The sequence below is a fragment of the Staurois parvus genome, unplaced genomic scaffold (genome assembly GCF_062004578.1).
Source record: "Staurois parvus isolate SC_StPar_1 unplaced genomic scaffold, SC_StPar_1.0 ptg000177l, whole genome shotgun sequence".
Classification (NCBI taxonomy): domain Eukaryota; kingdom Metazoa; phylum Chordata; class Amphibia; order Anura; family Ranidae; genus Staurois; species Staurois parvus.
Window position 1 is genome coordinate 3,741,019 of NW_028317973.1, and position 14,014 is coordinate 3,755,032.

At 42.0% G+C, this 14,014-nt stretch overlaps 1 protein-coding gene across 3 annotated transcripts in view; it reads right to left on the reverse strand.

The window, feature by feature from the left end:
• CDH23 (cadherin related 23) overlaps positions 1-14,014 on the reverse strand; it is a 1,300,862-nt gene that overhangs the window by 1,085,510 nt on the left and 201,338 nt on the right. For all 3 annotated transcript variants that reach the window (XM_089677099.1, XM_089677097.1, XM_089677098.1), the window contains exon 3: positions 2,152-2,232. In XM_089677099.1, coding sequence (XP_089533225.1) covers positions 2,152-2,232 — 81 coding nt within the window. The remainder of the gene's footprint in view (positions 1-2,151; positions 2,233-14,014) is intronic.

Here is a 14,014-nt window from a genome sequence, read left to right on the forward strand (position 1 = left end):
ATGGCATTTTGTCAGTTAGGGTCCAGGCTGAAGTAGGTTTACTCATTTGCATCTACATACACAATTGCAAAACATACCACAATGACCAGTGTGTGTATCTCAGTTACCCAGAGGCAAGAAAAAATAGAATTCTTCAGACTGAGAAATCTATCCAACCAACATTTATTTTATTTAACAGTCACATTTAATTTCAAGGATGACAGCCTTTGTTGATATATAAGTGCCCCGATACTTTCATTACTGAAACAGGTACTCAGTGGTCCACGTTTCAAATACTGTATTAAACACAAGTTTTTCCCAAAGACTTGGGCATTATGCAGAAGTGCACAGTATGTAATAGAGGTCATACATTGCACACAGCTGAATAATATATAATAAAATGCATAAAACAGCTAATACACATGAGGAAAATTCACATGGTCTGACCTATAAAACTGAAAGGGAAGGGGGTGGTACAGCAAATTATTATTTTCATTTAATATAGAATACATTTTGTACAAGGTATATGTGAATGTGGAGCCACAATGACTTACAAAAAATGTAGCTCGATTTAAAATTTATTTCATCATTAGGGGCAAGGTATGGCTTTTCTGCTACCCATGGGTTTGAGGCTAATCTTGCAGGTTTGAAATGTACAGTATATAGCAATTTGATCTGGAGATTTTTTTAAAATGCATAACGCTTTGCCTTGAACTATGGCCAGCAAGTTTAGGAGGATAAGCCAGTCCCCGTATATAGGAGGGGCACAAGGCAGTCACAGTGTCAGTCTTTTGGAAGCTGCAGTAGGGAAATTATTGGTGAAAGCAGATAAACTGCATAAGAAGAGGTTAGGTCCACTCATGAAATGGTACTTTAGTATTTTGGGTGTATATCTTTGATAGGGCTTTTATCTTAGGTTAGACTATTTTTTGTGCAGGAAGGCCTCCCTAAAAAAGTGGCCTTTTGTTTCAGAGGGCATTGTTTTGTGGTATCCAGTAACTTTGGGTATGTATTGTTTTCTATTGTATGTTGACTTTTTTCTTTTAGAGTAGGCCTTTTTCCAGCAAGGCTTCCACTAAAAAAAGTAAAAAAGTTAGTGGAAGCCTTTTAGTTTCTTGTGGGGTTTTATTGACAGGGCCTTTGTAAAGTTTGGGGTGCTCAAAATGAAGCATTAATTTGCTATTGGGCATCTGTTCTTTAAGTTGCCTTTTGTTCACAACATGCAGCTGCATTGTTTGAACGAAAACTAAAACTAAGTGCAAAATGCAAAACCACCACACCTCCCTATCACCATAGAAAAAATAAAAATTAAGCAATACATTGGTTAGACCTATTATCCCTGATTAAATCCCCTACAGTATCCTAACCACTTGTCCACCGAGTGCATTTAAAAACAAACAAGATTGATACCGACTTTAAGAGCCAGTGACATACTTTTCAATAAAAGTGTTTGGGCAGCTCGATCACTTTTATGGGATTCTAAAATCTGTAACCTCCTCCCCAAAATGCATATATTTATACATTTATAGACACACATAGTGACTGGCTTGCCACGTCCATGCTCCGTTATGGGCATGTTGTGTCTCTAATTGCACATCACCAGTTAAGAGCATGCACACACAGGTATCTTCTTAGCAGTAGCCTATGTCCCTCAGTACCCTCCTCTGCATCTGGAAGATCAGGAGAAGCAGTATTGATTGTGGGGAACCAGCAGTGGTGAACATAGAGGGCAGGTAATTGTTTGGGGATGGGGACACAGGGACAGATTGGTACTTGAGCATTTTTTACCTTAATGCAAGAATGCATTAGAGAAAAAAACACCTGAAGTGGTACTCTACCAATACTCCAGTTCAGGATTCAGGAGAACGTCATATATTCAATACATGATAAAAATATATTTAATTCAAGACGATCAGTAATATTGCCAATCTGAATTATCCAAAATAATGCAAATGAAAGAAACACTTGAGAAACCTGAGATGTCAGAAAAATAACTGTTTTTTTTAGGGTGATGATCATTTCCAAATTGCAATATGGGTTGCTGTTCTGCAACTTTCTACGTGTCGTTTTAGCAGATACACATTACCACACTGTGCCAAACTGTGACTATAAGGAAATCCTGATTCATCCAACAACGAGGTTACAAAAAAGCAAAAAAAACTGATCACTTACCAACTGGTGTATCTTCATTAATTAGCAAGTATGTATCAAAGAAGTAATTCAGAAAATAAGGTAATCTGTTGTATGCCAAACCTACAGAACAAAATAAATGAAACATATCAATGCCATTTGTTAAAAGCATGTCCAAAAATAACCCAATTTAAGAGCAAAAAGAACAAGAAATATTTATTAAGTGATTAATACACAAACCTCAAATGTCACGTAGGATAACTCATATACCCATAAATATGGTGTGTATGTATAACATGGACTTAACAGCTTAATGTGCTGAACATTTTCTCAGATGTAGCACTTGAAGTGGTTGTAAAGGCTCTTTTTTTTTCTTAAAATAATAAACATGCTATACGTACCTGCCCTGTGCAATAATATTGCACAGAGTGGTCCTTTTCCTCCTCTTCTGGGGTTCCCCACCAGTGTTGTCCACTCCTCCTATTCTTTGAGTGTCTTCATAGATAGCTGTACACTGTGGGGGCACTCGTGCAAGCGTGCTCCCAAGCCAGGCTTTGCACGTCCTTAGACACACACAGCACTGCTCAGCCTTGCCCTGTCTCTCCTGAAAGGATTTGATTGCCAGCAGCAGGAGCCAATGGCTCCTTCTGCTGCCTCTGTGTCCTGTGAGATGAGAGAGAGAGAGCAGCACTGATGTAACCAGCAGTTGATGAAGAGAAGAGTCAAGTAAATATTTGGGGGAGGGGGGAGGAGCATTTGTTTACATTAACTTTTTTTTACCTTAATGCCAGGGGCGGACTGACAACTCATGGGGCCCCCGGGCAATAGGGGATCATGGGGCCCCTGTGTCCTTGCCCAAACTCAAAAAAGCCTATGAAAAAGGTACCAGGGGCATCTCATGGGGCCCCCTACTGACCCCGGCCCCCGGGCAGTGCCCGAGTTTCCAAATGGTTAGTCCGCCCCTGCTTAATGCAGGAAGCAATGTCTTGCCTGTAGAACCACTTTAAAGTGGAGCCATATGCAAATATTACCAGTCTCAGTTAACAGAAATAAAGAGTAAAAGAAGGTTTGAAATTCTTATGCTGAGTACATACAGGAAGTTTTTTTCAACCAAGCGGGCTTAAAGAAAAATAAAAAGTACAGATCGCCATACTAACACATCCGTAAGTGTAGCAATATCCCTGTGAGCTAGTGTGTTCTGACAGGGGGAACACAGATGCTGATCAGATGCTGGTTTCCAGCATTCCTGTTTGACAGAAGCCGGTCATGAGACCGGATTATGTCAGATTATGAGCTGTGCGAAAGTCATCCGGTTCCTGCTGAACCGACCATTTTTTACCAATTTCTGCCCCGTGTGTACCCAGTTTTAGCCCTACCTAGGGAAAATACTACTCCAGGTTCCCTCTTTGGGTTAGAGGTTAGAATGGCTGTCCAACCTAGATATTATGTGATCTAAACTCTGGGCTTTTGACCATGTGGCCATTGCTAAAGACAGCCTGGTGCAGTGTTTTCTCCAGAAAAGGTATCTCAGTCCCAACATTATTTAATTAAAGCAAGATGGTCAAAATAGCTTTAGGTTAATGTTTGAATATACACTCACCAGTCACTTTATTAGGTACACCTGTTCAATTGCTTGGCAACACAAACTGCTAGTCAGTCAATCACATGGCAGCAACTCAATGCATTTAGGCATGTAGATGTGACAAAGACGACTTGCTGAAGTTCAAACTGAGCATGATAATGGGGAAGAAAGGGAATTTAAATGACTTTAAACGTGGCATGGTTGTTGGTGCCAGATGGGCTGGTCTGAGTATTACAAAAACTGCTGATCTACTGGGATTTTCGTGCACAACGATCTCTAGGGTTTACAGAGAATGATCCGAAAAAAGAAAAAATATCCAGTGAGTGGCAGTTGTGTGGATGAAAAAAATGCCTTGTTGATGTCAGATGTCAGAAGAGAATAGGCAGACTGGTTGCTGCAACATTCAGATGGTAGGGTCAGAATTTGGAATAAACATCATGAAAGCATGGATCCATCCTGTCGTGTATCAATGGTTCAGGCTGGTGGTGGCATAAGGATGTGGGGGATATTTTCTAGGCACTAGCAAGGTCTAACTAATAAAGTAGCTGGGGATTGAAGCAGCCAGCTAAACACTGTACAGACTGAGGCTGTTCCTGTTAGGGAATTGGATCTCAGCTATGTGCTGTTTAGGGAGGAGATCTGTTGAGTGCCCTGTGTGAAGTGTGGGGAAAAGGGCATCTCGTGCAGTCCGGAACAAGGGCATCTACTGTCCAGGGTAAAAATGACAAACTGCCCCTCCCCTTGATGTGTAAGCATCATGTCTCAGCAGAAATCCCCTTCCCCCAAAAAAGCATAGTGTCTGAAATCTCAGCCCTATTTTTGAAGTTACACAAAATTCTGGAGAGGAAAGTGTAATATTTTTGGCATGTACAATCATTTGAAATTGATATCAAGGAAGACATCAACCCATTTGGGCTGAGAGTTCAAATTTTCCCCACTATGGAAAATGTCAGTCTAGCTTTCAAGAAAGAATGGAAGAATAATCTTAAAATATGCTCTAGGAACATGATGTCCTTACTAATAGGGGAATGTAACCGAAAATGAAAGGAAATTGATAAAGAAATAGATGATGTATACTCAAAGTTACTCCCACTAATAGTCATCCCAAATTTGTGTAATTTGAAAGTGACCTTAAAACTCATATAGAACAACATACTAAGGAAATCTTAATCGGCAAAGAGGAAAAATTTTGCAGGAATAAACTGGTGTTTCGTGATCACAAAGCTTTTAAATGGCAATCAAGCCAAAGAATATTTAGAGATAGAAAAGTGTATGGGAATTTTGATGATACTCACTCTGACTCCTATCTAGCTTCAGCTAACCTTTCCACTGTTTCTCAGAATTTCAACAGGTTTAAAAAATCCCGCAAAGGGAAAAGAAGTCTTCCTGGTGATAGACTGTTTGAACAATCATCTAAGAAGCGCACTACCGAACAAGTACCTTCCAATGGTTCGAACAGAAACTTTATAGATGCGGGGGGTAATGTAACATCTTTTCTTTTGATGGTTTCCACTTCCTCCAGGAGGAAGGAGGCTCCTTTTGTTAATTTAATTTCACTATTGTACAGATACATTGACGATGTGTTCATAATATGGGACGGCTGCACTGCTCAATTAAAAGAATTCATGGACAAAATCAGTGTTAATGATCTTAACTTAAAGTTTACCATGTCTTTTTACAACAAAATAATAACATTTTTGGATGTCCAAATTTACAAAAATGAAGATGGCACTTTGATAGTGATCTTTACCGCAAGTCAACTGCAGGTAACACCATCCTACATGCCTTCATAGCTTTCACTCTAGCTCTCTGGTCAATTCCATCCCATATGGCCAATATGTACCCATCAGACGCAATTGTTCTGATGATATATGCTATAAAAAGGAAGCAGACAACTTGAGGCAACCATAAAAACTGCTGTGCTGCCTCTCCCAAAAACTACTTAAAATAATTAATAAATAAATGAATGAACTCCCTACTACACAAAAAGTCCCCACAAATGTGCATGTGCTATAATGCCCCATGGGCTGGCAATTATATCCCTCCTTCCCAGTGACTAAATCCTAAATAAAACAATCAGTAAATACAAGGTGCTTAATCTACAATAGTGCTAAATATAGCACATATACAATACCATAAACTGTGAATACAGTGAAATTGAGGAAATTGGAAGTGACGAAATGCATCAGAGCAGGACTGTGCGGCAACCAGAAGTGACAAACGCGGAATCGTAAGTGATGTGATTGGTGCCATTTTATGACACTTGGCGGTGGTGAGAGTACTGCAGGGCTTCACATGGTTCGGTTTCACTATCTGCAGCATTTTTGAGCTTGAATTTCTTTTAATTCTTGTAAGTGGCTATCTATTTGGGCCAATAAAGAAGGCATTTTGTACTGCACTATTTGGGTTTCTCTTTTGTGTTTTTCCCTTACATGACCATTTGGGAGGTGCTCATAGAGGAGGAAGAAGGGTGGCTGTGACCATTTTCAATGCCTTTATACCGATTACCAACAAATCCATGGAATGATACCTGTGCATCCTGAAGAGAGCGATATCTTGGTGTATAGGAGATGGTGATTGTTTTCTTTAAGCAATTTGGCCAAGCATGAGAGTGGAGGGCATATTCATTTGGTGAGTGCACATCCGAAAGGAGGGACATTTCATTTTGTACACGTGGTGAACTTTCTTGGAGAACTTGAAGATCTTTGGGGGTTTATTAAGGACTTTATTTAGGACTTTTTTCACATCAAAAATCATATTTTGATATTTAGTTTTATTGTTTCCTTCACTTTATGATATTTTGCGCTACTGAACCACTTTAAGTTGTTCCTTTTTTGGTCAGATATGTGGATAGGTACGTTCCGGCTTCCTCTAAATTTTAACCCTTTGGCGGTTCTTCCTATTCTTCCTGCCCCTATATGGGGCTATGTAAGTGCATAAATATATTCTAAGCTAATTATATTATAATATTGATGAAAATTTCTATGTATAGAAATATATATTGATATATATGTTTGTCGTAGGCGTCATGCAAGAAGAAGAAGAGATTGTGATTGGTCTTGAAACTCGTCAAGTGCAACTCATGCATGACTTATCTCTACTTTTTCACTGGAATATCAGCTTTTGATGATATCGCCATATTCTGTATTGTATTTCATATGTCTTTTTTACGATTGCAAAAATTAAAATTGTTTGCTTACTATCTGATAAATCTGTGCCTTTAAAGCCCCCCTCCTAATACAAATGCTTCCAAATCCCTCCTCATAGCACAACCCCCTCCGCATTACCCTTCCTAGCACAACCCCCCCCCCTAAACCCTCCTCCTAGTACAAACCCCCCCATTTTACCCCTTCTAACACAACCCCCCATCCCTCTCCTAGCACAATCCCCCCCTCACCCCCCTCCTAACACAAATCCTCCCCTCCCCCAAATCCCCCTCTTAGCACAGATCCACAATCCCCCTTCTAGCACAAATCCCCCCAATCCCCCTCTTAGCCCAAATCTCCCCCTCCTAGCACAAATCCCCCCAGCACAAATCCCCTAGCATCCCCTCTCCTAGCACAAATCCTCTCCCCCAAATCCCTCTTCAAGCACAAATCCTTCCCCAAATCCCTTTCCTAGCACAAATTTCCACCCCCCAAATCCCCCTCCTAGCACACATTCTCTCCCCCAAATCACCCCTCATGCCGGACGTTACATTAAATTACATGACTCACTGGGATAGTGGAGGAGAAAAATATGTGTCTCTTTTATGCTTCATGCATATTGGAATTACACAGGTAACCAGTTTAGGTTTTTTTACCTATACTTGGTTTACTGTTGTTTTTTTGGTACACATTATAATTTACCTATGGTGTTATAAAGGCACCAAATTGGATTTTTTTTTAACCTTCTCATTGGTTTATTTGTAAAATAGGTGTTGCTTATTACAAATTGTTCTTGTGTCTACACCTTGATAAATGGGAACACAACAGTTTTGGCTTTGGATCATGTACTGCTGCACTGATGTGCATGCTCGGGATAGTATATAAAGAGGTATAATATTACTAATGTAGTGCTACCCCTGTAGGAGTCGCTAAATGTAACTGGTTCTTTCCTAAAACAGTGCAGAGGCCTCCATTCATACAGGGAGCAGTCCATTCACTCTAGCTCCTTTAACCGCTGACTGCCCTATAGCAGATATACTGCTACAAGGCGGCACAGGTGTGCAAAATCAAGTGTATATACGTGATTTTGCATTTCCAGGAGGGGGTCGCGCACCTCACGGCCTCAGCTAGCAATCACCGGGTCCCGACTGGTGATTACTTGCCGGCGACCAGTGACTGCCAAGCATCTCCGATGGGGAGAACTGTATGTAAACAATACAGTTCTCCTCCCTGTCAGCTCGTGCACACTGCTTTGGATGGCTGTGCACAACACAGCCATACAAAGCAGTGTTCTTACAGTGAAGCGCACACACACACGTAAAACAGCACACAGTTAACCCTTTGATCACCTCAGATGTTAACCCCTTCCTGCCCAGTGCCCTTAGTATAGTGTCAGTGCTTTTTTTTAGCGCTGATCACTGTATTGGTGTCACTGGGGATGTCAGTGACGCCAAGTCAGTTCCCCCCAGTGTCAGAATACCCGCTGCAGTCCCACTGTAAGTCTCTGATTGCCGCCATTATTAGTAAAAATAAAAAAAAAACCAAAAATCCAGCATCTATACTGTCATTTGTAAATACTATAACTTTCATGTAAACCAATTAATTTACATGTATTGGTATCTTTTGTAGCAAAAATATGTAGCAGCATACATTTTGGCCTAAATTTATGAAGAAATTAGATTTTTAAAATTTTTTTACTGGACATGTTTAACCTCCCTAGCGGTTTTCCCGAGTCTGGCTCAGGGTAAAATGCAGCTGTCAAAAGCGGTAACCCCAAGCCAGACTTGGGCTGACCGCAATAGTATTACCTGGTGCCGATCTGTGTCCCTGCTCCTGCGCTGCTAGCAGCCATCCCCTCTGTCCATCCCCAGTCTCCTTCCCCGCTTCCCTGCTCCTCTGGTTCCCATCTATTTCACGCTGATCAGTGTGATCAGCACGAGTCTGACGTGCCGTCGGGGGGGGGGGGGGGGCTTGTGGGAGGCGGGAATTATAAAAATAGCTCACAGTCAAAAATAAAGTGTTACTCTGTGCATACATTGTAACTCCACCTGTGAATATAGCCATAGTGCAGTTTTTGTGACTAAAAACAATTTTGCACCATTTTGCGCTCATGGCTTCCAAAAAGCGCCTCGTGGTTTATGATGAGCTAGCGAACAGCGACAGTGAGGAGCTGCTTCAATTGAGTGATAGCGACTCATGTGGCGATTTATCATCTGACACCGAAAGTGAAGATAGCGGCAAATCTGAGATGGATGTGAGTGATCTGCGCACATGGTGCACTATTGATTGCGATACGCCAGCGCCGCCAAGATTTCTGTTTACCGACACACCTGGTATGAAAATACACGCTGAAGGTGACAATCCCTTGGCATACTTGGAATTGTTTATGACCGATGAGGTCACTGAAATTATCGTGACGGAGACAAACCGGTACGCAGCGCAACAAATGGGTGCTCCTCAGAGCCAGTTTTCACGCAGCAGAAAGTGGGAGCCTGTCAACAAAGAGGACATTTGGTTGTTTCTCAGCCTAATTATTCTGCAAGGAGTGGTGGGGAAACCGCTGCAGAAGTGGTACTGGAGCACCAACAAAATGCCCGCCGTCATGTCAGAGTACAATTTTTCCCTCATTATGAAATATTTGCACTTCGCAAATAATGAGGATTTTGATGAAACAAGTCATCCGGCTCCCAAGCTAAAAAAAATTTGGGAACTCTACCAAGTAATTGTATGAAATTTCCAGCAGAGCTATGTGCCAGAGAGGGATATCAGCGTAGACAAAAGTCTAATTGCCTACAAAGGAAGGCTCAGCTGGATACAGTACATCGCGTCCAAGAGAGCAAGATTTGGCGTGAAATCCTATCTGCTGTGCGAATCCTCTACCGGCTACATCTGGAATGCAGTCATATACACCGGCAAAGGAACAAAATTTGATCCTAAGTACAGCAGCTATGGACTGGCAACATCATCCGTCCTGTCACTAATCGAGCCTCTGCTAAACCAAGGCTACTGCATAACGACGGACAATTTTTACACCTCGCCAGAACTTTACGAGGTTCTTCTTCAAAACAGAACGGATGCCTACGGAACCATTCAGGCTAACCGGCGTAACCTGCCATCCATGTTTGGAAAAAACAAACTAAAGTCGGGAGAATTAGTTGCCTGGCAGAAAGGCAAAATGATTCCGCTGAGATGGCGGGACAAGAAGGATGTGTGCCTGATGAGTACCATTCACAATGCCTCCACAGTGATGGTCCAAACAAAAGGTGGCAAAAATATCCAGAAGCTGCAGGTTGTCATGGACTACAACAAAACCATGGGAGGTGTTGACAGAGCTGACCAAGCTATGACGTTTTATTCTGCGATGAGAAAGCAGCAGAGAAAGTATTATAAAAAGATTTTCCGGCATCTTCTGGAGCAGTGTTTGTGGAATGCATACGTTCTGTTACGCAAACACAGGGAAAAGCCTGTGGTTCATGCGGACTTTATATGGAAATTGGAGAATCCATCTTCCTGAAATACCAAACGCCATCAGTGTCTGTGGGCAGATCCGGACGACGTTCTGTGGAAGTTGTCAACCCAGAACGTCTGACTGGACGTCATTTTATGGACCACATCCCACGAACCCAAAAAAAGGCAGCACCTACAAGGATGTGCGTGGTATGTTGCTCTCGGAGAGATAACAGTGAAAAAAAAATCCGCAAGGAAACAAGGTTCCACTGTCCTGATTGCGATGTCGGACTTTGTGCAGTCCCATGTTTCAAAATTTACCACACCTGGGATGTTTACAAAAAAAATGCAGTGTCTGTATATTATTGTTTAGACAGAGTTCTGTGTGTTTTATTTGATTACATTATTTAATTTATTATTATATTATTATGTTTTATTATATTATAATTTATGATTTAATTTATTAAAATTTATTGCACCAAACATGTCTACTAGACTCTTGTTTAAAAAGATTTCAGGGAGAATTACAGGCCTACAATAAAAAAACAACAAATTTCCATTGAAAAAAATGTACCGCTTTTAGCACAGAAATACTGACATAATCATACCGCTAGGGAGGTTAATAGCAAAAAGTAAAAAATATTGTTTTTTTTTCAAAATTGTCGGTCTTTTATTTTTATATTGCAAAAATAAAATAACGCACAGGAAATCAAATGCCACCAAAAGAAAGCTCTATTTGTGGGAAAAAAAGGACGTAAATTTAATTTGGGTGCATCGCTGCTTGACCACGCAATTGTCAGTTAAAGTAATACAGCGCAGTATCGCAAAAAATGGCCTGGTCAGGAAGGAGGGTAAATCCTCTGGAGGGCAAGTGGTTAAACAGTCTAGGGGGATGTATTTCTTATGATTTACTGCTTGTAGAACTTGTAACAAGAGAGGGGTTGGGGTGGTATAGGATACTCCAGAAAAGCTGACTGGTAACAGGAGACCACACATTACTCGGTGCAACTTCTTTCAGCAGTCTCTAAACCAGTAACCAAGAGCAAAGAATAAACTTAGATTCTGTAGGAGCACGCTCAGAGAAAAAGCCCCCAAAAGTAAAACCGCACACAGTCACTAGATTCTAGAGGTCGGATCAATACTTACAATTTCCAATGGCAGTTGCACATCTCCCAGCTCCCACGAGGCACTCTTCACTCACCCAAATCCTTAGCTTCAGAAGTAATTAGAAATTGCCCCCCCCCCCCATCTCTGCTATAGCTAGGACCTTGATGACCATTTGCAGACTTTAGCAGGATTAGCAGGATTGCCTCCAGGGGCATATCCTAATCCACATGGGACATTAGTAACATATGTATGAGTCCATAAAGTCCAAAATTATCAATTATTCCATAAATTGTACACCATATAGGCAGCTCCACCAAGAAGACTAGAATGGATCCTTACTGTATTGATAAGAGAAAGCACAAGGGGGCGCCTCAAATGCAGCATTTAAAAACACTTTATTAAAATCATCAGTATTAAAGTCATGTATAGATGAGTAGTAGGCTTGTAAAATGAAGCAGGTCTCAATAGGGGATACGCAAGCCCATTGGTGGCAGTGTGGGAGACGGAAACCAGGTCAAAATGGTGGCAGACCATGGTGAACCCAGGCAGGAGGGCACAGTACAGGGGAGGTCAGGAGGGCGCAGTACGGGGCAGACAGGAGGGAACAGTACAGGGGAGGTTAGGAGGGCACAGTACGAGGGAGGTCAGGAGGGCACAGTACGGGGCAGGCAGGAGGGCACAGTATAGAGGAGGGCAGAGTATGGGAAGGTCAGGAGGGCACAATATGGAGAAAGTCAGGAGGGAACAGTACAGGGCGGGAAAGAGGGAGATTGAAGCATGTACAGCATGTTCCTTGAAACCTCCATCAGAAAGGCCCTTGAAATTGTTTCACCTACCACGCATGCATCAGATTTCTGATTTACCCATGAGCAGCCTGTGAAACATTTATCCTCACCATGCATGGGTCACATTTATAACTGACACGTGCTGAAAAATCTTAAAATGTGTCCCCCTACCATGTCTGCGTCAGACTTGACTACTATTAAAACCTGTATGGCCACAAACGCATGCATCATATTTCTGATGGACCTCAAAATTGTTGCCATGTGTCAACGTTTGCACAGTACAGCCCTCCAAAACTGACCCCCTACTGCTCATGTATCAAATGTCCACCTGACACATGCAAAGTAGGTTCTTCTAACTATAGGGTCCCCCTTACTATAAATTGCCATCCAACGCAAGCACAGTAAACCTTTGAGAAACTGTCTCCTTACCATGTATACGTCACATTTCTATCTGAGGAGGTAACCCTCCAAAAATGTTCTCCTACCACGCATACACCAAGTAGACCCTCCAATATTGTGCACCTTACTACACGTGTCAAGTTTTCAACCAACTAATGCACGGTAGGGCCTCAAAATCTGTCCCGAAAAAAAGGGTCCAAAATTATGTCTACCTACTGCTCATGCATCAAATCGGGGCTCAATGCATGCGTAGTAGGGTCCCAAAATTCTGTTCCTCCTACTGCGCATGCGTCAAACCGGGATCCGACACATGCGCAGTAGGGTCCCGAAATTATGTCTGCCTACTGCTCATGCATCAAACCGGGGCCCGATGCATGCGCAGTAGGGTCCCGAAATTCTGTTCCCCCTACTGTGCATGCGTCAAACTGGGGCCCGATACATGTGCAGTAGGGTCCCGAAGTTCTGTTCCTCCTACTGTACATGCGTCAAACCGGGACCCGACAAATGCGCAGTAAGGTCCCGAAAATATGTTTGCATACTGTGTATGCGTCAAATTGAGCCCCGATGCATGCGCAGTAGGGTTTCGAAGTTATGTCTGCCTACTGCGCATGCGTCAAACCAGGACCCGACACATGCACAGCAGGGTCCTGAGATTCTGTTCCTCCTACTGCACATGCGTCAAACCGGAACCTGACGAATGAACAGCAAGGTCCCAAAATTATGTCTGCACAGCAGAAACCAAGAATGGGCTAATTTACACTAGTGGTTGGGGGTGGTAAAACCCCACAGTTGAGCCACAGTTTACCCCCCCCCCAACCATTCACCCTGCAGCAGCTGGGGTTGTACACATGCCACAATGCTTTGACTCCCACCTATGGCAGGAATTGTATCCCCTGTCACTTTTGGCAGGTGCTAATACCCATGATCCATTCAAATAAATGGGACTGCTCTGTACGTGGTTGTTGCATGCTAATAAGGGTTTAAAGCAGGCAGTGAAAAGGCGATACAATTCCTCCTCACCACCTATCAAATGCTCTCTGAAGAGTGATCTGAACCCAGATTGCTCTTCAAAGAGTAACTCTAGTGTGAATAAGCCCTATTAAGTCTTTTTAAATAAATAGGAGGATATTTTCAAATTCATATTGCAGTGGGCACTGCGATATCACATTCTGATTAAAAGAAACAGAAATTTAAAAAAACAGTATACTACCTACTACAATATGGAGCGCTAATCTTTTAGGTATAAGGGAGGATACTGAAGGTGGAAGAAATTAAATTTTTTTATGATATAAGGGGGAGGATACAAAGAGTTTACAATCTATTGGGTATAACGAATGACACAGACGATGGAAGAGTTTTCAATCTAAAATGGTATGAGGGAGGATACAGAAGGTGGAAGAGCTTACAATCTATTGGGTATAAGGGAGGTAACAGAAGCC